The sequence below is a fragment of the Xyrauchen texanus genome, chromosome 44, assembly GCF_025860055.1.
Source record: "Xyrauchen texanus isolate HMW12.3.18 chromosome 44, RBS_HiC_50CHRs, whole genome shotgun sequence".
Classification (NCBI taxonomy): Eukaryota; Metazoa; Chordata; class Actinopteri; order Cypriniformes; family Catostomidae; genus Xyrauchen; species Xyrauchen texanus.
Window position 1 is genome coordinate 32,175,616 of NC_068319.1, and position 27,087 is coordinate 32,202,702.

The 27,087-nt window shown below is 40.2% G+C and overlaps 1 protein-coding gene across 5 annotated transcripts in view; it reads left to right on the forward strand.

Moving 5' to 3' along the window:
- LOC127636987 (hydroxymethylglutaryl-CoA synthase, cytoplasmic-like) overlaps positions 1–23,169 on the forward strand; it is a 35,040-nt gene extending 11,871 nt beyond the window's left edge. For all 5 annotated transcript variants that reach the window (XM_052117813.1, XM_052117814.1, XM_052117812.1 and 2 more), the window contains 6 exons: positions 4,789–4,957; positions 5,390–5,560; positions 5,649–5,755; positions 8,596–8,721; positions 16,614–16,771; positions 17,558–23,169. In XM_052117813.1, the coding sequence (XP_051973773.1) occupies positions 4,789–4,957; positions 5,390–5,560; positions 5,649–5,755; positions 8,596–8,721; positions 16,614–16,771; positions 17,558–17,647 (821 nt within the window). In that variant the 3' untranslated portion in view covers positions 17,648–23,169. The remainder of the gene's footprint in view (positions 1–4,788; positions 4,958–5,389; positions 5,561–5,648; positions 5,756–8,595; positions 8,722–16,613; positions 16,772–17,557) is intronic.
- Positions 23,170–27,087: the final 3,918 nt, after the last annotated feature.

Here is a 27,087-nt window from a genome sequence, read left to right on the forward strand (position 1 = left end):
TTTTTGAGTTGCCACAGTATGCAATACGCATGTCTTACGGTCAATATTAGGTAAAAAAAAAAAAAACTCAAACTTTCTCTAGAAACTCATCAGGCAATCATTGTTTAGAGGAATGAAGGTTATACAATGCTTGAAATTACCGAGAAAACTACAGTCTTCAAATACAAAGGACAACTGTCTCTAACAAGGACAGAAAGAGATGTGGAAGACCAGATGTACAACTAAACAAGAGGAAAGTACATCAAGAGTCTCTAGTTTGAGAAATAGATGCCTCACATGTCTTCAGCTGACAGCTTCATTTAATTCTTCCCGCTCAACACCAGTTTCATGTACAACAGTAAAGAGAAGATCAAGGGTGCAGCCTTATGAGAAGAATTGCAAAGAAAAAGCCTCTTTTGAAACGGAAAAACAAAATGAAAAAGTTGGAGTGGGCAAAGAAACAGACATTGGACAACAGATAACTGGAAAAGAGTGTTATGGATCTTAACCCCATTGAGCTTTTGTGGGATCAGCTAGACCAGGGGTGTCCAAACTTTTTTTAGTGAGGGCCAAATACAGAAAAATAAACAAAGGGCCGGGCCACACACTATATTGACACATGAATACTGCGTTTTTACGACCTGGCTTGTTACTCAAGGTCTCAACATAAAAAGGAACAGGAACAAACAGTTTAGGTTTTAACATTTAAAATGAATAAAGAACTGTTTATTATTAAAGTAAAAAGTGTGGTATGAATTAAATACAATGTCAGTTGTGTGTGTTTGCAAAGAGTCAGGTTAATAACTGGAACTGCACTGCCCGTGCACTGGAACGACAGGCCTGCAGGTGGCACAGGTGGTCGTAACATTGTAACTCACCTATAATGTGAAGAACATTGCACTCAGTGTACATATCAATGTATAGTAAAAAACATGTGACAATTTGCCCCAGGTTGACATTTATGAAAAAAATACTCTTGTCCTGAAAACCTTTCAGTTTATATACTACCTTCAAAAAATGTATATTGAACTTTTAGTTTCACAAAAAAATATTTTATTTTAAGGTTAAATGAAAACCAACATACTTTGTTGAAACAAAACCTTGCTGGAGAAAATACAGATGTTGATAGGACTTTTGACTCAAAACATCCTAGTTACTCGGATACAGCCCTGGTGACAGCCCCGTTCTACTTTCAATTATATTCATTAAAAATATGAACATGTGTAAACTGTCTGTAATTAAGGTTTACAATATTTAGCAGGACTTGTCAGACTAATAATCTGAGGCAATTTCAAGAGACTGCTAATTCGACTAAAGAACAATTCTCACAAATAAAAAATACTTCAAAACTAACGCACACAATTCAAAAGCGACAAAGAGGAAGGTGCAGCAAGACACTCGCGCAACAACCAACTCGCAGCGCTCGCCCCCGGGGGGAAACGCGTTCATGTGGCAGATCTCTGCGCGGCGCGCTGTCCATGGTTCTAGGTCACACGCGCGCTGCTTTTAGCTTTATTGCTGTTTAATATGAACTGATAATTCTATAATGTGAAGAACATTGCAGTCAGTGGGAGCAGTGATGCTGTCCTTTGGATTGAAGGATGGCTGACATGTCAGGAGAAAGTCCTCGATTCTCCGCACCACTGTATTTCTGGATAAGCTCACGTTGTTGAAATCCTGCACTTTCTCCGGGCACATTATTTCTGTGACTTTGATGAGGCACTGCTTTATGAAACCACCGTCTGAGAACGGTTTGCCGTGCTGGGCAATAAGTTTAGCGACTTCATAGCTTGCTGTTGTGGCGTTTTCCTGTATTTTGTTAGCACGAAAAAAAAAACTGTCGTTGAGCTTGCAGACTTGACTTTCTGTGTTCGTTCGGCACCGGTGTACGATGTGTAGCTCTGATGTTTGGTTTCATAGTGCCAACGGACATTATAGTCTTTCATCACAGCAACATCTTCATTGCAAATCAAACAGACACACTTTCCGTTGATTTCTTTGAAAAAATATTAATTTTCCCACCGTGTTTGAAATCTTCTTGGGTGCTGCCATTTCTGGTGACTCGCGGTAAAAGTTTTTCTAGCGGTAACGGTTGAGAAGCACCGTTTCTGTGGCTGGCTGCCTGGCTCCATCTAGTGTTGAAAATGAGAAGTGCAACAGAGTTGAGCTCAAGCTTCTTGTGTGGGCCATATTCAATTATATTTTCAGAATTTGCCGCGGGCCAATAAAAACTGGACCGCAGGCCGCAGTTGGCCCGCGGGCCGTAGTTTGGACACCCCTGAGCTAGACTCTAAGGTGCGTGAGAAGAGCCCGACAAGAGAGACAAAAACCACTGTGCACTGTGTAAAGCACTGTGAGTGTTGTGTCCGAAACAACGCTATATAAATGCAACATTCATTAATTTCTTTCATTAGTGGTGGTTATTTTTATTCATTTTGTGATTCAATTCTTTTGATAATGTCGAGCAAAAAGATTTGTTTATTGATTCGTTCACTGACCGTAGCTTCAAGTTACGCTTTTGCAGCTGCAGGTTGCGCCAAATGACCATCTTTTAAGTAATTGCATGCAGGCACGGATTTAGGAAGCAGAGGCCACTGGGCACAAAATCTTGGAGGCCCCTCCTCCTCCTCCTCCTCTCCTCTTTCTTTTTCCTTTCCTCCTTTTTCTTTAGTTAAAAACAAAAACACCAACTCCATTTCTTGTGATGTTAACTGTGACAGCAAAAGAGATCTATAAATATCTATAAAACAAAAGACAAAATGGAAACTATCACAGAACAAAATCAACAGAATTTATTGGAATAAAAGCAGATTAAAATCTATGAAAATACAGGCTAATAACATAACTAAGAATAACTATAGTCATGTCTGTACAGTCTGTTTTTTTTACGGAGAAACAGATGATCAACGATATACTAGGTTGTAACGTGACAGAGGCTGGTAGCAGAGCAATCAATTCAGTGAATTACACTGCGCAAATCAAAAGTAATAGTACCCACCGGCACCGGATGAAGAAGGATTGACAGTCTCCACAGAATAAAATATTCATTTTATTTTATTTTTCGTGTTCGCATTTATGAGGAAAAAAATTTTACGGACGTGACAGTGAAAGCGGCACTAAAAGTAAAAGAATGCTTTAAAACGTTTTCACAGAGACCTCAAACAGAAAGCACAAAGACTTTCTTTAAAGTGAATTTCGTTTTGTATTCATTTAAATCTTAATTTTAATCAATGTTTCATCAACCAATTCCCTAGATCCGGGCATCTAATAATCAGGGTTTTTAATAAGGGGAAAAGGTAATAGATATGCCTACATTTTGAGGCGGTCAAACTGGTAATGCACGTCACCGCCGGGTCTCTGTCGCCTTCAGCACCTGCTTCGGGTTCGGTCTCAAGCGGAGTCGGAGACTGTGGTGGTGGGGAGGCATTTGAATAGGTGTCTGTCACTCCAGGCGGGTTGGGGTTCTCTGTCTTGTCGTGCTGGTGCTAATGCTCAGGTTCATCTAAAATAGCAAAGCTGGATATTGTGCTAAACTCAGCATCACCGCAGGCGCCGGCGCCGCCAGGCTCTTTATTTTGGTCGAGCCGACTTTTGTAAAAAGTAGAGATGGCTGGAATATTACTCCTAATTAAAACCTCTCGGCTATCCTTCTCCTTTTTAGCTTTACGTTTTGTGGCTCCGCTGCTCCACCGTTTTTTATCCATTTTGTTTGTTTTTTTCGATGTCCTCAACTCTCTGTTTTTCACACTATCTTCTACCGCCTGTTTTGCCGCTATCAACAGTTTCCGCGGTAACCTGATTCGTCATCATCCGACACAGCCGAAAAACTGATCATGATACTTTTTGCGTGTAAATAAATTATTGTTAACACACATACGCACAATTACACACGCATTCATGAATTTTAATTTAATTTAATACTAATAAAAAATTACAAAAAGGATGAGGCCACACAGTTAGTGGGGTCTTGGAGGCCCCCTAGAGGTCGGAGGCCCCCGGGCACCGGCCCAATCGGCCCGGTGGTAAATCCGGCCTTGATTGCATGGAACCGAAAGCATTCAACAAGTCTAATTGTCCTTTATTAAAATTCTACAAACATACTTCAGCACTGCAGTTAAAGCATCATAAGCTTTTGCCAACAAATGACCACAAAGCAGATCTATCACATTTTTATCAAGCTATACAAAAAACAAGTCATTCACGAACCAGTTTACTAATATATTCAGTGTTTTCACCTCTCATCTCGTTCATACTCAAGTGACCGACTAGTTCAGTGAAGGGTGTATTCATTCAGCGGGTGGAACCAATGATATGCTCCTTCACAGCCAGCGCACGAATGCTATTGGCTGGAGTTGTAGTCAGTCTTTACAGGCATGAAAAGTAGAATCCAGAGAGTCCATTGGCTCTCTGGATACTACTAAGGGAGAGACATCAGCAAAAGAAAAATGAGTGTGTGTATGGAGGTGAACAAGAACGATTAGTTTTAAAAAGAATGATTCCTTCACGAACGAAACGCCACTACTGCACAGACATGGCCAAACCAAATTCTTGTGTCTCATGACTGATTTCGATGCTTCAGGTTGGAATCTGTGCTAATTTGAATGAGCTTTAAGAGCTATAGCAAAGCGCTATCTCCAGGAAAAAGTGACCTTTTGGCTCCATCTTTTATCTTCAGGTTTCATACATTCACATACCAACAGAGCAAAGCACAACTAGATTAACATTAAATGAATGCTCGTCTAGAGAACTATACATATCCTGTGTTTTATAATGTTGTGTGTTTTGTGACTTCTCTTTCTTGTGTTCCAGAGAGTCTCGAAAGGCGTTTTAGTCTTGAAGACTTTGGCTTCATGGTGTTCCACTCTCCTTACTGCAAACTAGTGCAGAAGTCTCTGGCTCGTCTAATGCTCAACGATTTCCTCTCTCATCCCAGTCCAAACACGGAGAGCGGCCCCTTTAGCGGACTGGAAGCTTTCAGGTTAATATCCTCCTTTTCATGGCAGATGCTTTTTGAAAAGAGTACCATCAATTGAGCTTTAAACTGCAGACAGTGTTATCACAGAATACACAGGCATGCTTTAAATTTACTCAGCGGTCACATTTAACAAACAAATAATTTTTCTTATGACAATTGGCTTAAGGAAAATGTTGTCAGTATTTACTGACCTCATGTTGTTCCTAACTTTCTTTCATCCATGGAACACAAAAGGAAATATTTTGAAACATATTCACACTGCTCTTTTCCATACTAGATAACATCTAGATGACCGATTAGTGACCGCAGTAAATAGTCATTTAGGGCCCTACGAAGTTTTTTTTTTATTATTAATTGATTTTATTCTATTTCCATATTTTTTTCTGGATTCTAGGTTATCCCTTGTTATTTTAAAACATTTTTCTTTTTTTTTAGGGATGTGAAGGTTGAGGACACTTATTTCGACCGAAATGTGGAGAAGGTCTTTATGAAAGCCAGCTCAGAACTGTTTGAGCAGAAAACAAAAGCGTCTCTACTTGTATCAAATCAGAATGGCAACATGTACACACCATCAGTGTACGGCTGTTTGGCATCAGTGCTCGCACAGTCAGTGTTCCTCATGTCTCCTCTTATTTCCACCAGTGTAAATAACATTGAATGAGATGTACAAGTAATTTTGTGTTTTATTCTAAAGACACACACCACAGCAGTTGGCAGGACAGAGAATCGGTGTGTTTTCTTACGGCTCAGGCTTTGCTGCTACGCTGTACTCCATCAGAGTCACACAAGACGCTACACCTGGTCTGTACTCGCACGCACACAATCTCATTATGCCACAGCTAGGGGTGGGCAGTATGACCAAAATTTTATATCAGTGTCTGGGCACTGGGGAGCACGCCTCCCCTGACCTAATCACATGGCCCCTAGGGAGTCTTGCCCCCCAATTTGAAAACGGCTGATGTAAGATATTAAATGGGGAACAAACTGAAGACAAAAAATAAGTGCAATAAAAATGTTAAAGAGAAATACCATAATAAAATACACATGGTTTCAGCTTAGACCAGTGGTTTTCAGACTTGGCGGCACGTGATCCTGTCAGGGGTGGCGCAGAGAATAAAGATAAATTCACAAACGAAAAATAAATAAATAAATACAATAGATATATATTATAAAGAGAAGTAAAATAATTAGTAGAGCTGTCAAAATGAACGCGTTAACGCATGCGAGTAATTTAAAATGTTTAATGTGTGAATGTTTACTTTATCGCAATTTTCAAATTAGATTCTGACATGCGTATTCAGCTCTGTGTAAGGGCTGAACACTGGTTGAATAGGTCGGAACCGTTGCGCTGTGTCCAAGGCCATTACACTGACGCACACACCACAAAAATACACACAACAGCATCTCCATGTCAGTGATCAAGTGATTGAGAAAGGACCCCTAAACCTCTTCACACCACCTGCTGGAGTTAAGCATCAGGCTTTTCTTGGCGTTGTTCTTGGCGTTTCAGACAGTTCTGATAAGGTATCGTAACGTAGACTATGCCTGCGCTAAAAGCAAAACAAGGCATTCTCTGCAAGTGCCTTTCATGTGGAGTTCAAAGTGGCAAATCAAGTAAATATGGCTTCATGATTGCATTAGTGAGATTTAAGAGATTTAATGCTCAAACTACGTAAACAATGGGGACTAGATATTTCAATTGGTCAACCTCCCACTTAGACTTTGAATTGGTGCTGTTTTAGTGCATTTCTCTCTCTGTACTGTGGAAGGCTTTGTTTTGGAAATGTTAAAGGAATATTCTGGGTTCAGTTAAAGTTCAAATCAATCGACCGCATTTGTGACAATGTTGATTACCACAAAAATGTATTTCGACTAATTTCTTCTTTTTCTAAAAAAGCAAAAATGGAGGTTACATTGAGACACTTACAATGTAGGTGAATGTGGTCAATTTTTGGAGAGTTTAAACCCAAAAATGTGAATCTTATAATTTTATAAAAGCACTTCCATTAATTCTTGTTAAAACGTGTTATTTGAGCAGTAATAAAAAAAATTTACCATTGTTTTGGGGTTTTAGTGTTTGCAGCATTACATCCTGATGGCAACAAATCTGTAAAATTGGATTTAACTCAACACAGAAAAGGTTAGCAAGCGATTTTATCCCACTAAAATCAAGTTAAAATGCACATTGTTTCTGTCTTCTGTAAATGTTAAAATACTCACTGTTTTAAAAGTATAGAAGTGTCTCACTGTAACCCAGATTTTTTTTATTTTTATTTTTTAAGAAAATGAGGGACACATCAAAGGTAAATTCTGTTGTAATCAGCATTGTTCCAGGTGTGTGTGTGTGTGTGTGTGTGTGTGTGTGTGTGTGTGTGTAAATTTTTGCACTTTAAAAAGAATCTGCGATTAATCACGATTAACTGAAAAATCATGATTAATCACAATGAAACATTATAATTAAATGACCGCAGTAATTATTAATACTAATAATTATAAAAGGCACATGGTTTCAGATTAGACCGTAGTGCTGCCACTGTTAATTCATACAAATATTCTCCCTCTGTGCAAGGCCTACTTGCATGTTATTCTGCAGTTCCTAATAAATTTACCAGCCAAACTGCATGTATTCATTTGCACGGGTCCTCCGCCACCCGGATTGAGGCGAGTCACTATGCTACCATGAGGACTAAGAGCACATTGGGAATTGGGTATTCAACACAAGAAAATAAAAAGAAGAAAAAACATTTGTTTTGTCAGAGGGGGGGCCTCACTGTCTAAGACTTTGAAAACCCCTGTCTTCTATCATTGTATGGGTCATTTTTGTTCAAATATATATTTTGAATGTATTTTATTTTAAATATTACATAGCAATATAGTAATGTCTATTTTTGGTAATCCAGCTAATTAAATACTTTAAAATGAAAACTACTTTGTTGTATTTGATTCTTTAATTGATGAAAACAAGCCAAAAGATACAATTATTAATAACAAATTAACGACAAAAATATCTTCAGATTTTGTAACACTTAGGTCAAAAACAAAAGACTCAAAACTGTAAAAAAAAAATCACAAATATGATAATTATCCACTTTCAAGGCCACTGTGAAACTGGCAATAGATACACATGCCTGTGTCTGCACACAAGTTGAATTCTATATTAATGCATAAACGACCTACAGTTACGCAGCACCTGCAATGCATAAAAAATGAAATTGAACGACGGTGATTCTGATGCACAGTTTTCAGTATGCTATAGGTTTTCTCTTTGTTGTCGTATTTGTAAAAGCACAGATATACATGTATCTTTTACATGTAAATATTGTATGTAGTGTATGTAAATGCATAGGATACAATGGGGCTAAAGCCCCTTGGGATAAAGGGACATTTTGATTTTGCAAATGTATGTAGCTAATGAAAATCCCTGAAATTATCAAAATTATTTTGAAGCAAAATACTTATGTCATTTTCAGTTTTATTCAATATGGTTAAATCAAAAGTTTTTAAATAACAGTCCAATAAGTGAAAGAATAGTGTTTAGGGTGAAAACTGTCATACTGCCCAGCAGGAAGTCTTGACTATCTACACTATAACTCCAGTTTGATTCACAGACAGTTGTGCTAATTGACATGACTATTTCTTAGGCTCTGCATTGGATAAGCTGGTATCCAGCCTGTGCGACCTACAGGCCAGATTGGACTCCAGAACGAAAGTTTCACCCAATGTATTTGCTGAGAACATGAAGCTCAGAGAAGAAACCCATCATTTAGGTATTCAAATGTTTTCATTCTGTCTTTCAATGATTTGTTTTTCTGTTTTTTTGGGATCGATGTTGCAGTTTCTTGTACTAGACTAGAGGTAGCTAAATGTCCAAACTGCTTTTTCCAACAACAGTGAATAACTAGGGCTGTCAAGCTCCAAGGACCATAAAATAGTCCATATGACTCATTCGTTTTCTAACATCTGAAACTGCTTTGTTACAAACAGACCAAAATTGCAAATATTGTCAGTAGGGATGGGACGATATATCGAATTTATGAACCTAAATAATTATGAACCATGTCATGGCAACTTGATATTTCGAAATTTGCCATTCAAGTGCTTGAATTTACCTTTTTAAGAAATTTTTAAAAACTGGAATACCTGGAAAATCACCTTGTTTTGATGAAATGTGATTTAAGATGATTGAAACTGATAGTTTCCTCCGTGTAATGTGTGTACATCAAAGATGAGTCGACACCACTTTCATTGAATAATGTGTCTTAATATTTAATGATGCACCAAAAATTTTTTTTTTTGGTTGAAACCGAAAATTCTGGAGACACAAGGCCAAAAATGCTTTATATATTTTATTTTTATTAGAATTTGGAAAATCTGTCTGTCGGTCTATCTTTTATGTGTAATATATATATATATATAAATATATATATATATAAATAAAAACACATAAATGTGTGTGTATCCATGTTACAGCCTATATATAAACTGACTTTTGCCTAACATAAGCAAACATTTACCCTACAAAGTGCTAATAAAGTACTGATGAATACATCATCCATATTGCCAATATTGTTGTGAGTGGGGAAAAATAAACTTGGTTTATCTGTGACTGTGTCACTTACTGGTCCAGTTTCAGACAAAAAGTGTGAATTTTCCCATTTGGGTGAGACTTGAATTGAATTGGTGGAAAACCCCAAAAATCTTTTTTTTTTTTTTATACCAAATCACTGGATTTACAACGCGCGACATCAACCTGTTAGTTTTAAAGTTAGCAACAGCGATAGCAGTATCAGTTGTTCACGCAACTTTAGAATTGTGAAAGAAATGGCTGTGCGCAAAACCACTTTCAATAAACTAGGTGCAGATGGTCCACTCGTTAGCGATGAGTGAAACGAAAGTCTCTCAGGAATTGTCTTGGGTGTTGGCTGCACACGGCTACCACCGGACCTACCAGCAGTGTAGGGAAAAGTGTAAAAAAAAAAAAGATGAAAAGTGACTGCAGATCCATCAAGGAGAAGTGGACCAAATGGACGCCAAACCAGCGAGCAATGGGATGGAGAGTGCCCTGGACTGGCGTTGGTCCACGATAGAGGATGATATGTTTTATGTTAACTCTATGCTCTACTTGAAAGCTTCACTTTATTTGGTTAACCAGCTACTGGAACCTTGCTTCTAAAAAAACCAGGCCAATTTAACTGTTACTGTGGGAAGGCCAACCAGTTGGAGTGGGAAAAAAAGGAAATGACGTGTTGTACAAAAAAGTTGATGCAAAATCCAAAATGGTGTTTTATTGGAGAGTGCTAAAATATTTACAGTGCAGGAGAAACAAAAATAAATAAAAACTGTACAAAACGAAAAGAAAACAGCAACAATGTGCTAATTTTGGCTAAACCAAATGGCCCAACGTTCGCAACACTGCTTACTATACAAGTTCACAATCAAAAGTGCTATCCTTTAAGCCAGCAAGCTTATTTATAGGCTGAAGCCCCGCCTATAGGGCATACCAACCAGAGGTACAAAACTAAATGGACCTGAGGTGTCCTAGAGAGATAATCTGCTGTACAATTTTGTGCTCCAGCTTTGTACAAAATTTCAAAGTCAAATGGCTGGATGGCTAAAAACCATCTCGTGATACGAGCATTGGTGTCTCTCATACGGCCCAACCAGGCCAATGCTCTGTGATCAGTCTCAAGTGTGAATTTGCGTCCCACCAGGTAGTATCGTAAAGCGTCCAATGCCCATTTAATTGCCAGACACTCCTTCTCTACTGTGGAATACCTGGATTCACGGGGAAGGAGCTTCCTGCTGATGTAGGCAATTGGTTGGAGCTGACCTTGACCTTCTTGAAGCAGTACAGCCCCAATACCATGCTCAGAAGCATCGGTCTGCACAGTGAAAGTCTTTTCAAAGTCGGGAGTCTGTAAAACAGGCTCTGTGCATAAGGAATCCTTTAGGTCCTGGAAAGCCCTCTCACAGTCCTGAGTCCAGTTAACTTTATTTGGCTTGTCTTTTTTAGTTAAATCAGTTAGGGTAACAGCTCGTTCAGAGAAGTTTGGGATAAAACACCTGTACCACCCCACAAGTCCAAGGAAAGAACGGACCGGTTTCTTGGTCACTGGCCGTTCTGCATTCTTGATGGCCTCCACTTTCCCCACCTGTGGACGTATTACTCCATGACCCAGCACATACCCTAGGTATTGTGTCTCAGTCCTGGCTAGGGTACATTTGTCTGCGCCGATGGTTAGACCAGCATTCTTAATTCTCAGTAGCACATCCTTCAGATGACCCATATGCTCCTGCCAAGTTTGGCTATAGATGATTATGTCATCTAAGTATGCAGCAGCAAACTTCTCAGTTCCCCGGAGGATCTGGTCCATCATCCTTTGGAAAGTAGCCGGAGCTCCGTGAAGCCCAAAGGGAAGGACACGGAACTGAAAATGTCCAAAGGGTGTTTTAAATGCGGTCACCTCCTTGCTCTCTGAACTTAATGGAACCTGCCAATATCCCTTGCAGAGGTCAAGTGTGGTGAGATACTTCGCTCTTCCAAGACTCTCCACTACCTCATCCACTCTTGGCATGGGATACGGGTCAAATTTGCTCACACTATTGAGCTTACGGAAATCCAGACAGAATCTAAGACTGCCATCCTTCTTAGGCACTAGGACAATGGGATTGTTCCATTCACTGGTTGAAGGTTCAATAACACCAAGGCTCTGCATGGTCTCCAACTCCTCCTTCATAACTGGTAGAAGTCTTTCTGGGACCCGGTATATTGGCTGACGAATGGGTTTGGAATCTTTGAGAGTGATGAGATGGTGGATAACGTTTGTTCTGCCAGGTGTCTCCATAAAGATTTGGGCTGGGATGCATTGTAAAAGTTCCAGCTTTTGACCATCTTCCAGGTGCTCAAAGTTCAGCTGACTGTTCCCCTGACGACCAGGCAGGTATTGTTCCTCTATTTCCTCCTCTCCCTCCACGGATCTCACGAACAAAGCATTTGTGGTTCCCGGTACTTCCTCAGACGTAGATTCTGGTTGTGTAGAACGAGCATACCACTTCTTCAACATGTTAACATGGAAGATTTGCAAGGGCTGGGTCCTGGATAGGATCTCTAGCTCATATGTCACAGGACCCACTTTCCGCTTTATTTGGTAGGGGCCCTGCCACTTAGTCAGCAGTTTATGCTCACTCGTTGGTAACAACAACAAGACCTTCTCACCTGGCTCAAATGTACGGGATCTGGATGTTCGGTCGTACCACTCTTTTTGTCGTTTTTGAGACTGCAGGAGATTTTCTCGTGCAAGGGCTGTTGTCTTCTGCAGATGCTCCCTCATCTTCAGTATGTAAGAGAGAATGTTTTTCTTATCTGGCTTATCAGTGGCCTCCCAACTCTCCCTCAATGCATCCAGAGGCCCTCTGACATGGTGAGCATACAGCAGTTCAAATGGCAAGAACCCTGTAGATGCATGAGGCACCTCCCTATATGCAAACAGGAGGAATGGAAGCCACTTGTCCCAGTCCTTGCCAGTGTCAGAAACATATTCTTCAGCATGGGTTTCAAGGTCTGGTTGAAACGTTCAACAAGACCATCAGTCTGAGGATGGTAAGGGGTGGTTCGTACTCTCTTTATGCCCAGCAATTGATATACTTTTTGTAGGGTGTGGCTCAAGAAGTTTGGACCCTGATCTGTAAGCACTGAGGTATGCCAACCTGAGAGAAAAATCGTAGGAGTACAGTGGCTATTTGCTTAGCTGTGACCTCTCGTAATGGATATGCCTCAGGGTACCTGGTAGCGTAATTGCAAAGAACCAAGATAAATCTGTTCCCTCTCTGACTCTTTTCCACAGGCCCAACTACGTCAACTCCTATTCGCTTAAAAGGAGTGTCAACTACAGGAAGTGGTATAAAAATACTATTTTGTACCACAAAAGTCTTACCGAGCAAAGACACAACACCCTCAGTCTCCTCAGCCTGGTTTAAACATTCAGTCAAGGTTGAGTCCTCACGCTGAAGTTGGGCTAGATTACCTGGGACAACTAAGTCTGCTTCAGTGATTTCGGGTTCTTCTGCCCCTTCTTCAGCTTCCTCTGAAGTTTCCAAAAACCCCTCAACCCACTCCCTGCGTTTCTGCAGCCTTTCCTGCTCTGTAGGCCGTGACTCACCTAAACTAGTCTCCGAGCTGAAGGGCATTTCTCGCAGTGTGTCTGATGTTATTTCTTGGGGCTGTGGAACCTGAGTAAGCTGCTTTGCTTGGGCTCTCGTGACAACACCACACCATACAGTCTCTTGCACCAATTCAGCTAGTACAGGGAAGTCAGTACCTAACAGTACAGGATAGGGCAGCTTGGTAGCAACACCCACATTCATCAGATATGACTGATTACAGACCTCAATATAAACCTCAGCAGTAGGCAACTCAGTGCTATCCCCATGCACACAACGAACTGTTACCACATCTCCTTCACTCCAGGAATCTCTGGGTATATATTGGGCCTGTACCAGAGTATGGGAACAACCTGTGTCCACCAATGCTGGAAGGGGTTTACCATTTAACAGTACAGTGATGACTGCCTCCCGATCGGTCTGTGTTCTTAACTGTTCTGGCCGCGGCATATAACAAAGACCAGTTGCCTTAGGCTTTTTGAGTGGGCAAAAGGGCCTAGTATGACCTGGCTCACCACAGTTATAACATACAACAATCTCTCCCTTAACTGTTGTCTGGGGCATTGTGGCTAATGGGGGTTTAGAATGAACAAGCTTAAAGATTTTAGGGCCACTTTGAGAGTTTGAACCCACCCCAAACCCATCAGACTTACCCTTCGAAGAGTGGAGGATGCCAGCATATCCAGTGGTTCCAGGTCCCTTTCGTGCAGCAATGTAGGCCTCAACCAATGTTGCAGCTTCTGCAGCGGTGTCAGGATCTCTTTCCTTTACCCAAGTCCTCACCTCAGGGTATAACACTCGCAGGAACTGCTCCAACACAAGTGACTCCATAATGTGCCTCTTACTACTTTGCTCAAAGTGTACCCATTTGGAGAACAAGTCCTTCAGTCGGATATAGAGTTCCGTAGGGGTCTCATCGGCAGGGGTACTAAGGGACCGGAATCTTAACCGGTATGTCTCTGCACCGATTTCATATTTTTTTAGAATTGCAGCTTTCACTTGGTCATGGTTTGTGAGGGATTCATAGCCACAAAAGCACTTTGGGCCTTGCCAGTTAGCAAGCGAATAAGACGAACGGCCCAGTTGCCCCTTGACCACTGATATACCTCTGCAAGTCTTTCAAAAGTTGTAAGGTAGTGTTCAATATCATCACTGTCCTCCAGCTTGGCTATTCGAGGTTCATGGTCTATCACCCGCTTTGCAGCTCCTTCCGAAGCTCCATGTCTTGTCCGCTCCATGTCTAGCTGCATTTGGGTGACCTGGTGGCTGAGGACCTTGTAATTTTGTTCGCGGCGAGAAGTCTCTCTCTCTTGCCTTTCATCCCGGTCCTTTTGATACTGCATGAATGACTGAAACATTTGTGCCAGCGCTGTGATGGCAGCATCTCCCCCAGTGGCTGGGATTTCCACAGGCAGCAATCTCTCCTCGGCAACACCTCCAACAGCAACTTGGTCCATTACTGCATCTGTGCCCTCTTCAGGCTGACCCCTCGTTTTGGGTGGCATGTCAGCAGGGCATTACCTTATGCAGGCACGTCACTCACTGGTGGGAGGCTCCCACTTCTGACACCATATGTGGGCTTTAAGCCAGCAAGCTTATTTATAGGCTGAAGCCCCGCCTATAGGGCATACCAACCACAGGTACAAAACTAAAATGTTTGTAACAATCAATTTAAATAATATAAACACCCAACACAACACTTAAGCCTTCCAAACAGCTAAAACAACAACCATTAACAGAAAAAGAGTTTAACAACAAAGTATATGACAAACACAACTGTTTCCAAATCCCCCCCTCCTCTGACATCACACCCAAAATGGTATCTTCCACAGGAAGTGATGTGGCTGTTGCTTTAAAAAAACAGTTTAACCTGGGTTATGGGTTTGGTTGTGCAGAGTGTGAACCCGGGAAGTTTAACTGCAATAAGGTTTGTGGAAAATATGTGGGAAAATAAAGGTAATTATCGTATAAATTATTGCGTGTTCTGGCATTCTGCTCATTTAGGAAAATAATGACAAACTTTAAGAAAAACTATAAAGAGTTGCAAACTTTAACAAAACACAGCAGTGACAAACTTTGGACTGAACAAAGCAAAAGATCCATAACATGTTCCTGATGTGTACACAGATGTAAATATTGCCGGCAATGCACAGTATCCGTGAAATGGGTGTATGTTTGTAAGTCCAAGTTTATAGAGTCACTACGTTAACCTGTGACAGTTACACTTGTGAAATCACCATGCAACAACTGCTTTATGCAGCACAATGAGCTAGTAGCTAACAGCTAGCGGTCATTATTGTTTTGGTCAGTTTGTGTCATGTTTAAGATGATGTCACGGCAGTAGAGGCGGCGTGTCTATGTCGATCAGCCTATAATCCCACCCGCATTGAGGCTGCGCTAAACTGCAGTGGGAAATGCAAGCTCAAAAACAAAGCGAGTAGAGTTGAGGCGATTCAAACTGTAATGTGCAGTGGAAAAGTGCCATTAGGCTTTAGAGTGCGGCTCGGCTCAAGCAGTAGGTGGGGATATTTTGCCATGGTATGTGATGGTGACTCAAGCTAACAGCCTCACAGACTCTGAATACACACGGGAAAACACTCTTTATTAATGCTCTGATATTCAACAGAGCGAATGCTTCATTACTTTTGGGAATGTAGACTTTAATAGGCAACTTGGTTACGCAAACACCAACAGAATGTGGGTTTGCATTTAGAATTCTCCACAGTGTGCTTTCATAATCTCCTTTGAGTGTTTTTGTGCTCGTTCGTTTGGACGCACACATACACAATTGCACATCGCAATTATGAGCACAGTCTTGTTACTATCAATATATATTTGAACATAAGCTGCAGTTTACATAATTTTACATTAAACGCTGCATTTTATCCATGTCACTGTCTCTGTTACTTGATTTTTAAAGTACAGATTTTGGCAAATATTTCAGCTTTTTTTCTCTTTCGGCTGAAAACTGAAAATAGCATTTTCAGTTTCCCTATTAATATCCCTAATGACACATTAAAATATACACTGTTTTCAGGACACGTTCTGTTTATTTCTATGGCTTGTTCTGCATCTGATCTTTGCTTATAGAGAAGGGTATATGAGCAACATTTATTTACATTTATATTGTGTGTTAGCATTTTGATGAGCAAACAATTTTCTGTAATATTTTGTCATTTTAAGTGTTATATCGAATGGTGAATTTCATATCGTAAATCGAACCGAATCGTGAGAACCATAATGTCCCATCCCTAATTGTCAGCCACTGTTGTCTTGGAGACACAAAGTTTTCTTCAAGGGGTTGCTTGATAGCTCAAAGCCAAATCCTCCATATATTCGAATTCAAATCATCAGATGTTTTTTGTCTCATAAGATATTTGTGCACTAGAAAGTAATACTTTTTTTTTTTTTTTTTTTTTAACTGACAATTCAAAGGATTTGTACCTGTTGATGGAAGTTTGCCTTGGCAGTCTATAGAATGGTTATTGTATTTCTACAGCAAATTACATCCCTCAAGGCTTTGTTGATGAGCTGTTCCCAGGAACGTGGTACCTCACTCGGGTGGATGAAAAGCATCGTAGGCAGTATGCCAGACGCTCAATGAATGATGACGGACCTCTGGAGGCAGGACTGGGCAATTCCAGCATTGCAACTGAGGTAATATTAATTAAAATTCAATCAAATATATTAAATTGCCCTAATGAAAATAAACATGCCGAAACATACTCTCTATGCAAGCTCGATTTGGAGTGTTGTTGAATTTCTAAATGGGATAATTTACCCGAGGGGGCATTTGAAATTTTGAAGGGGGCACAGATTTGTAATGCCGCTAAATATGAAGTTCTTCTTTAGCCCATGACTGAGTACATGTGTCTGAAATCGTGGCATGTCAACACTTTTTAAAATATGCCAAAAATAAACCAAAATCAAAAAATTTTGTCTAAATAAATGTCTAATCAAATGATCCTCTGGAGCGCACACTCCAAAAAATTTACTATATTTAAGATTTACACATTTCAATTTCAGAACAAAATTAAATTAATAAAACCTCAATATTTTTACATTTGATTATTTACGTAACTTATTTCAATTTGATGGAATTTTGTTATGATTTTGTTTGAGTGCATGAAATTTTATCTGTTTATCTTCACTTAAATGTGAGGAATTGACGACGGGCCATTGAATTATTGAAAAATAATGCACACAGAGGTGGTAATGCTGTCACGATGGGCAGCAGAACATTGTGGGGTGGAGTGCTAATTTAATGGCACAGATATTTGTAGGTAACACTATCGCCCCCTAGAGTTGGCTTGCTTGCAGTGTGTTGGACAAGCATTTGTGTACTTGCATAAAGTTAATGTTTCTAGCCTTTTATTTTAATGCAGTAAACTGATTTTTCTTTAGAAGAAAAATGCTAAATAATTTTTTTTCTGTCTGTCTTAGCATATTCCCAGCCCTCTGAAGAAGATTCCCCGTATCCCGACTACCACAGCTGCCCCTGAGTTGGTCGTCATTAGTAATGGGGATCATTAAGTTGACCTCTTTGAGATTCACATAATGACAGGTCACAGGATCTGTAAAGGAAACAAGCAAAAAAAGGGCCCCACAACTGTTGCTAAAGACATATTGTTGAATGATCTGAAACACAAAAGCTTTTTAAATGTTCCAGGACTGGATTTGTTTAAGGGATATTTAGGAAATGAAGTGTTGGTACATGGAATGTTTGCTGCTCCGATTTCTCTATGCAGATATCCTAATATTGTTTAATGGTTTCTAGTTCAATAGTCTGCCTGTTGGAATTTCACAAGCTCCATGTTGTCTTTTGTTAGCATTAAGCTAATGCAAACTTTTTAAAGTAGAGGTTTTAGGATCACCAAGAACAAGAGGGTTCGGGCATCATAACATTGATGCCTTAAAATGACGTGTATCCCCCCCCCCCCTGTTTTTAATTGATCTAAAAGCTGCTGTTTTCACGCTTCTCACATCTGTATTATTATGTCCCCACCAGCTGTCAGAATACCTCTGTTTTTGCTAAATCCTTCTATTATAAAACACCTTTTGTAGTCTTATCAACATGACCATGTCAGGGAAGTGTGCCTGCATTTCATATTAATGAGCCATAAACTTTATAAGTTTATAGGTTTTTTAATTCTACAGGAATGATTGTTTAGTTGCTAATAAACGGACTTGTATAAGTGAATGATTGGCATTTATCTCCAGTGAAATAATGATGATTAGAAAGTAATGAGTCATTGATTATTGCTAATGGATAATTACTTGAGTGTTGTTTTAGTGGAAAGACATTAAAACTATTAAATAATGAGTTGGTCAGTTGCACTGGTAACTTTTTTTTGAACAACAGACTCTTAGTGATTAAAGGGAGGGAGACCACAATCAGATTGTCATGTCAGTTGAAGGTATTTCAGAAAATTTGTTGAAATGTTCATCCACGTTTTCTTTGTTGTTGTGGCATCATATAGTGTTGATCAACAGTTAATTGCCTTCCTGTCAATTTCAAATTTGAAGAACGACAGAAAATAAATTTGGTCATACTACAGCCTCATTCATGTCAAAGGGCTTAAAGCAAGTGTTGATTCAACAGCTGGTTGGTCAAAGCATATTCTCTAGAACCTCAATCACATCTATGTCTATGCTGACATCTGAAAAACAATAGAGCACTTCTGGTCCAACTGCAAATCCATCAACTTTAAGAAGCTTTTTTTATAAGCATGTACTAAACACAAAGGGTTTATTCTGAAAGGTGTGTGTGTGTGTGTGTGTGTGTGTGTGTGTGTGTGTGTGTGTGTGTGTGTGTGTGTGTGTGTGTCTCAGTCTCATGCAGGGCAGGTTGACTATAAGGTTATGGCATGAAACGGCAAATGTTTACAAGAAGATTCCCTGATATCAGTTAATAATACCAAGTATTGGTGAAGAATGTACACTACTAACTTTAAAATGATTTATATTTGTTGATTGAGGAAAAAAAAAGATATCCTATCAGGTGTAATTTGTTGAAAACAAGCTGTATAGGCAATACATCACACCATTGTATGTGAGAATCTAATAATATATGAACTGAGAATTAAATGTTAATTTGCTAAAGCCATGGTGTAACTCAGTAATTCAGACCCCTTCATATTTGTTTTGTTGCAGAATTATGCAAAAATACTTTGTTTTTTTCCACATCAATCTACAATTCATACACCATAATGACAAAGCAAAAAACAGATTTCTTTTTTTCTTTTACTTAAGTCAATGTGATATCAGTTTTTTCTTTTTATTAAGTATTCAGACCCTTAACTCAGTACTTAGTTGAAGCACATTTGGCAGCGAGTATAGCCTTAAGTCTTTTTGGGTATGATGCAACAAGCTTTGCACACCTGGATTTGGGGATTTTCTGACATTCTCTGCAGATCCTCTCAAGCTCTTATCGGGTTGGATGGGGACTGTTGATGAACAGCCATATTCAGGTCTCTCCAGAGATGTTCGATTGGGTTCTGGATCGGCCACTCAAGGACATTTCACTCTTAAGTTGTATTGACTGTGTGCTGATTGGCCGTTGTTCTGTTGGAAGGTGAACCTTCGGCCCAGTCTGAGGTCATGAGCACTCTGGACCAGGTTTTCATTAAGGATATCTCTGTATTTTGCTGCATTCAGCATTTCTTCAACCCTGACAAGTCCCCAAGTCCCAGCCACTGAAAAACATCCCCAGAGCATGATGCTACCACCAGCATTCTTCACCGTGAAGATGGTATTATGCAGCACAAGTGATGAGCAGTGCCTGATTTCCTCCAGACATGACAATTGACAATTGAGGCCAAACCATTCAATCTTTGTTTCATCAGACCAGAGAATCTTGTTTCTCACAGTCTGAGAGTCCTTTGGGTGCTGTTTTGCTTCCATCTGGCCACTCTGCCATAAAGCCAGTCAGACCAGTGGAGTGTTGCAGTGATTTTTGTCTTTCTGCAAGTTTCTCCCATCTCCACACATGATCTCTGGAGCTCAACCTGAGTGACCATTGGGCTCTTGGTCACGTCTCTTAGCAAGGCCCTTCTCCCCCAATTACTCAGTTTGACAGGGTGGCCAACTCTAGGAAGAGACCTGGTTGTTCAAAACTTCCATTTAAGAATTATGGAGGCCACTGTTCTCTTGGGACCTTCAATGCAGCCAAAATTATTTTGTAGCCTTCCCCAGATCTGTGCCTCGGCACAATCCTGTCTCTGAGCTCTGCATGTTGTTCCTTTTGACCTCATGATTTGTGCTCTGATATGCGTAAACAAGTGTGTGTGCCTTTCCATATTATGTCCAATCAATTGAATTTGCCACAGGTGGACTCCAATCAAAGTTTAGAAACATCTCAAAGATGATCCATAAAAATAGGATGCACCTGAGCTAAATTTCAAGTGTCATAGCAAAGGGTCTGAATACTTATGTAAATGTGATCGTTCAGTTTTTTCTTTTTAATACATTTACAAGGTAATACAAAAATCAGTGTTTTGCTTCATCATAATGGGGTATTGAGTTAGTATAGATTATCAAGATGGCGCCACGGATGGTCGCCTCTGTGTGGAGCGCTCCTATTATATTGTTGCTTTTTCCAATCAGTTTTACAAGGGACAAACTGCTGAAATTTCAGCAGCATGTACCAGACAATCTTTTGACTATTCGTATGCTTTGCTGGACATTTTAGTTGGAGGCGCAGGCAAGGGAGAAGAGCAGACACTCTAGTCAAACTCCATTGGCACGGCTTTCAATCAGCCCTGCCAAGTATTCATCTAGCGAATCTCCTCTCTCTTCCTAACAAAACGGGCAAACTACATCATCTTACCTGTACAAACAAAGACTTTTCAAAAACTGCTGACTTGTGCTTCACAGAAACCTAGCTGAGTGAAGCCATTACATTGTTGGCCCACCTGAAGCACATCACTGGACCTTTTCTAGATACCCTTCAATTTGCTTTGAGCAAACAGGTCTGTGGATGATGCAGTCAACATGGGATTGCATCATATCCTGAACATCTGGACAGACCAGGGACATATGCAAGGATCCTTTTTGTGGTCTTCAGTTCAGCTTTCAACACCATCATCCCAGCTATCCTCCGGACTAAATTACACGAACTCTCTGTTCCCACGTCTATCTGTCAGTACACTACCAGCTTTCTGACGGACAGGCAGCAGCTTTTGAGAATGGGGAAATTCACTTCCAGCACCTTTACAATCAGCACTGGTGCCCCCCAGGGATGTGTGCTCTCCCCACCACTCTTCTCCCTGTACACAAATGACTGCATTGCCAAGGACCCCTCTGTCAAACTCCGGAAGTTTGCAGATGACACCACTGTCATTGGCCTCATCCAAGATGACGATTAGTCTGCATACAGAAGGGAGATTGAACAGCTGGCTGTCTGGTGCAGTCAAAACAACCTGGAGCTGAACACGCTCAAAATGGTTTGATTTGATTGTGGACTTCAGGAGGAAAACCCCAACACTGACCCCCCTCACCATTCTAAACAGCACTGTGGCAGCAGTGGAGTCATTCAGGTTCCTGGTTCCACATTGTGAAAAAGGCCCAGCAGAGGTTGAACTTCCTTCACCAGTTGAGGAAGTTCAAACTGCGACAGTTGCTGCTGATACAGTTCTACTCTGCAGTCATTGAGTTTGTCCTCTGCACTTCAATAACTGTCTGGTTTGGTTCAGCTACAAAATCGGACATCAGAAGACTAGAAAGGACAGTTTGGACTGCTGAGAAGATTATTCGTTACCCCCCTACCCTCCATTCAAGAACTGTATACTTCCAGAGTGAGGAAAAAGGCTGGAAAAATCACTCTGCACCCCACTGAACCAGCCCACTACTTTTTGAACTGTTGCCTTCAGGCCGATGCTTCAGAGCTCTGAGCACCAGAACCGTCAGTCACAGGAACCGTTTGTTTCCTCAAACTGTGCAATTCACAGTTGTCTTTTTATATTTATCCAACACATACTACCTCTTCTGCCATTACATTCCCTAGCACTGTATATAACAGAATTTCATTTATATTTGCACTACGTTTGTATTTTAATAGTGTGTGTGTGTGTGTGTGTGTGTGTGTGTGTGTGTGTGTGTGTGTGTGTGTGTGTGAGCGTGTATTTATCACTTTGTGGGGACCAAATGTCCCCATAAGGATAGTAAAACCCGAAAGTTTTGACCTTGTGGGGACATTTTGTCGGTCCCCATGAGGAAAACAGCTTATAAATCATACTAAATGATGTTTTTTGAAAATGTAAAAATGCAGAAAGTTTTCTGTGAGGGTTAGGTTTAGGGGTAGGGTTAGGTTTAGGGGATAGAATATAAAGTTTGTACAGTATAAAAACCATTATGTCTATGGAAAGTCCCCATAAAACATGGAAACACAACTGTGTGTGTGTGTGTGTGTGTGTAAGCATACCTGACAATAAAGCTGATTCTGATTCTTCTTCTGATTATTCCCTTCCCCAATCCCCCACCCTGACCCTCTACAATAATTCTTGTGGTCAAAGCTATAATATACACACAAAACGATAAAAAAATTATAATCACACACATTTAATACTACACAACTCTCTCCGCTGCCCTTCCCCGAGAGCCTTACAAAAATGCCAAATAGCTGCCCCACTTACTATTAAACAAATCCAATTTTCCTAGCCTTCTATATGACATTCCTTTGAATGCAGCTACCCTGCCCATCTCTGTGTACCACTCTTGAAATGAGGGTATTCCAACTGACTTCCATCCCCTAAGAATGACCTGTCTGCCGATTATAACACTTGTTTTAGAAACAAGCTTTCCAGTAGCTGTTCAACTAAAAAAAGTGAAGCATTCAAGCAGAATATAGAGTTAAAGTAACAAAATGTACCGTCCTCCATCATGGACTCCAACAATGCTGTGGTCCGGGTCCAGTACACTCTCCCTCCCATTGCTCGCCGGTTTTATGCCATAGATAGCGTCCATTTGGTCAAACCACTTCCACTTTCTTCTGTTTGAACCACTCCGGCTGTTGTGGTCCTTGATGGTTTTGTAGTGACTTTGTATCATGGCTGATCCTGCACTCTGTCCCCATATGTGAAAATGAATAAATTTCACTGTATATATGCAAAAAAACTGTGTATTTAATGTGTGACCAAAAAAATTTAAAATAAAGGATAAAGGTACTATCCACAGTAGAAAACCTCCAAAAAGCGAGCAGAGTCGAGTAGAGCTGCACCGTGCAGTGGAAAAGCCCCATTAGAATCAAGATAATTTTTTTCTCTTCAATTTCAATTATCCGAGGCCATCAGATGACTCTGCTCTTTTAATATTCCATTCCATCTCCACAAGTTCTTGTGCTTTAGATTTTCTAGTGAATGAGGCATACTGTATGATCTGGCCCCTAAGAACCACCTTAAGTGCCTCCCAAGCCACGCCCACAAAGGATAGTCTATACCAGTTGGTCACATATAGACATTGATTTTGGCCTTTATCATTTGTTGGAATTCATGATTTTGCAAAAGGGATTCATTAAAGCTCCAACTATATGATTTCCATTTCTCCATATGTGGCAACACCTCTAAACACACCAAGGTGTGATCTGAGAATAAAATGTTTCCAATTGAGCAATAAACAACAGATAAAATGAGGGACTTAGACATTAAAACAAATCTATTCTAGAGTAAATCTTATGGACTGATGAAAAAAACATATAGTCCCTACCAGATGGGTTCAAAAGTCTCCAAATATCTGTAAGACCAAGATTTATACACATCCTATGAAGCGTCAGTGTTGCTTTTGCGGGCTTGCACACTTTTGCTTCACTATGATCAAGGACAGAGTCCATCAAAATATTAAAGTCTCCTCCCAATATCATATCATGACGGGTACCAGCGGCTTGTAACATCCCTTCAAGATCTATAAAAAAAGCCATCAACGTTAGGTCTGTAAATATTAGCCAAAATCAACCTTTGCCCCCGAATTTCTGCTAAATCAATAATGACTCTTCCTAATTTATCATTTTGTGATTAACATTTTATTGATTCCACAGAAGACACAAAAAATAAAACATATATACATGGAAACAACATTTAACATTTAATCCCCACCACTACCCCTCCCAATCCCCAACCCCACCCGACCCCCAACAAACACTCCCGTGGTCACATGAACATATTCACACAGAAATTAAAAATAAATAATAATAAAACACATACAAAGGAACAAAAAAATATAATCACATACATCCACAGCTAAACCTCTCGCTCCACTACATCTCCCCGAGAACCATCCAAGAACACCAACCACTTGCCCCACTTCCCTACAAACAAATCCAAATTTCACAGTCTGCTAAACATCATCTCCTCATATGCTGCCACCCTCCCCGTCTCCGTACTCCACTCCTGAAATCTCACGCTCCAGCTGACTTCCATCCCCTCAATACAATCCGTCTGGCAACCATCATACTTGTCACGACCCAGTTCTTTATATTTTTGTTTTCCATATTGATGACCTCCCCATCGCCCAAAACACTGAGTCTGGGGCAAAAACGAAATCCGAGTGCCCAACATGTCACACACAACTCACTGATCCTTCGTCCAAAATCCCTGGATTTCAACACACCACCAAAAATTAATGCTACTCCCCAAAATAGTACAGAGCAGGTGGCGCAGCTGTAAATACCTAAAATATTTAACTCTTGGAATCCCAAAATGTTGAACCAAATCTTCAAAATATCTCAACACTCCGCTCTCATATAGGTTACGGAGTGTAGTAACCTCCCCTCACAATCCACTCTGACCAGCAGAAAGGGGACTTATCACTACATAATTTAGGGTTCAACCATATGCTTGAGGCAACATTTAAATAAATGTCATAATTAAACATTCCCGACACTTTTGTCTATACTGTGGTGTAACTTCTCTTAATAGTTAGATAGAAAGGCTTTGCGATGGCGAAATAGGGGCAAGAACTTCCCGTTCAATACAAAACCAGGGAGGGGCTCTCTCAGGTGGAAACAACCAGTGAGAAAAATGTCTAAGACCGAATGCATAATAATAAAACAAAATTTTGGGTTGGCCAATCCCACCTTTGTCAATCGCCTTTGTAACTTATTAAAAATGCAATATAGGACTCTTCCAATTCTAAATGAAGGACTTTGCTATGCTATCAAATTCCTTGAAATAAGAGAGGGGGATATTTACAGGGAGAGACTGTAACAAGTCTTTGGAATACAATTCATTTTAATAACATTAACCTTCCCAATCATAGATAAATGTAATTAAGCCCACATCGCTCGAAAACCTTTTTATTGAGAGGTCAAAATTAACTTTAAATAAATCACACAAATTTGCTGGGAATAAAATTCCCAAATACTTGGAAGGCCGGTACTGGGCAGTATGCTGTCAGAGTCAAAGCTTCGGATTTAGACCACTTGACTCTGTATCCTGGGAATTTAGAAAAGCTATTAATAATACGGTGAAGGCACTTCCTAATTTATCATTAATCTGTTTGAGGAATTTTAATAGTAGATGTTTACTTATCAATGTAATGACTCCCTTGCTCTTACTTGAGCAAGCACTAAAGAAAACATGTCCACCCCATATATACACACATTTTTCAGTTTCATGCAGGGAAAGATGAGTTTAAGAAAAACATCATATTTCTTACGTTTAAGAAAAGAAATAACCTTTTTATGGGGTGCCCAAACCCATTCACATTCCACGTGGAGAGAGACAATACACTACATTTGACATTAGAAAAAATAGATTGTGTCAAAAGGAAAATGATAAAGACCACATTCTAACATTAGAGAAACAAAACAAACCCAGAAAAATAAACAGAAAAACGTGCATTTTAACCCCGCGTACGATAGTGCTAACCGATGTCCATCCTTCTAAACACAAACGGTCCACGTACTGGGAGGCCTGGGTAGCTCAGTGAATAAAGAAGCTTACTACCACCCCTGGAGTCACGGGTTCAAATCCAGTGGTGCTGAGTGACTCCAGCCATGTCTCCTAAGCAACCAAATTGGCCCAGTTGCTAGGGAGGGTAGAGTCACATGGGATAACCTCCCAGTGGTCACTTTAATGTGGTTCAATCTCGACGTCCGACCATCTTGTAACCACCTCAGAGAATTTAGTCTCTATGGCAGTGATCGATGGATGTTGTGAGGGACCAAGTTGGCAGGCATGAGGAGTCAGAAAATTTTCCAGAAATATAGGTTTTTATTTATGGGAGAACATGGTGGAGTCCAATTATCCATCCCCTACTTAAACAGCTTGGGTTTAGTTGAAAGCAGAGATGGGACCAAGTCACACATGTGCAAGTCTCAAGTAAGTCTCAAGTCTTAACCTTCAAGTCTCAAGTAAGTCCCAAGTATTTTTTTCTTGGGCAAGTCAAGTCACAGGCTATGTCAGGTCAAGTCCAAGTCAAGTCACAGGCTATGTCAAGTCAAGTCCAAGTCAAGTCACAGGCTATGTCAAGTCAAGTCCAAGTCAAGTCACAGGCTATGTCAAGTCAAGTCCAAGTCAAGTCACCTTATTATTGTAATTTTACCTGCAGAATCTGATCATAATAAAGTGAAAAGACAAGATATAAGTAACTGTCAGTAAATTACAATACTCATGTTCAGTAAAATACATCATGGAATCAAACAAAATTGTAACTTCATAAAATTATTTATTTTTCACTTCTGCCAACAGTGTTTGAAATGTTTTAAATTTTCAACATTGAGTCCATAAAACAAATAACAGCTTAACATCCAACAGACTCCTCTCTGAACACCTCCCTCTCTCTCTCTCTCAAACACAGTTACGTACATTAAACTTTGTTACATTTCTCCTCTCTCTCACACACACACTCTCTCACACACACACACTCTCTTTCCCACACCCACACTCACACACACTCTCTCTCCCACACTCCCACACCGACACTCACTCGCTCACTCACTCTCGCGCTCACACTCCCACACCCACACTTACTCAATCACT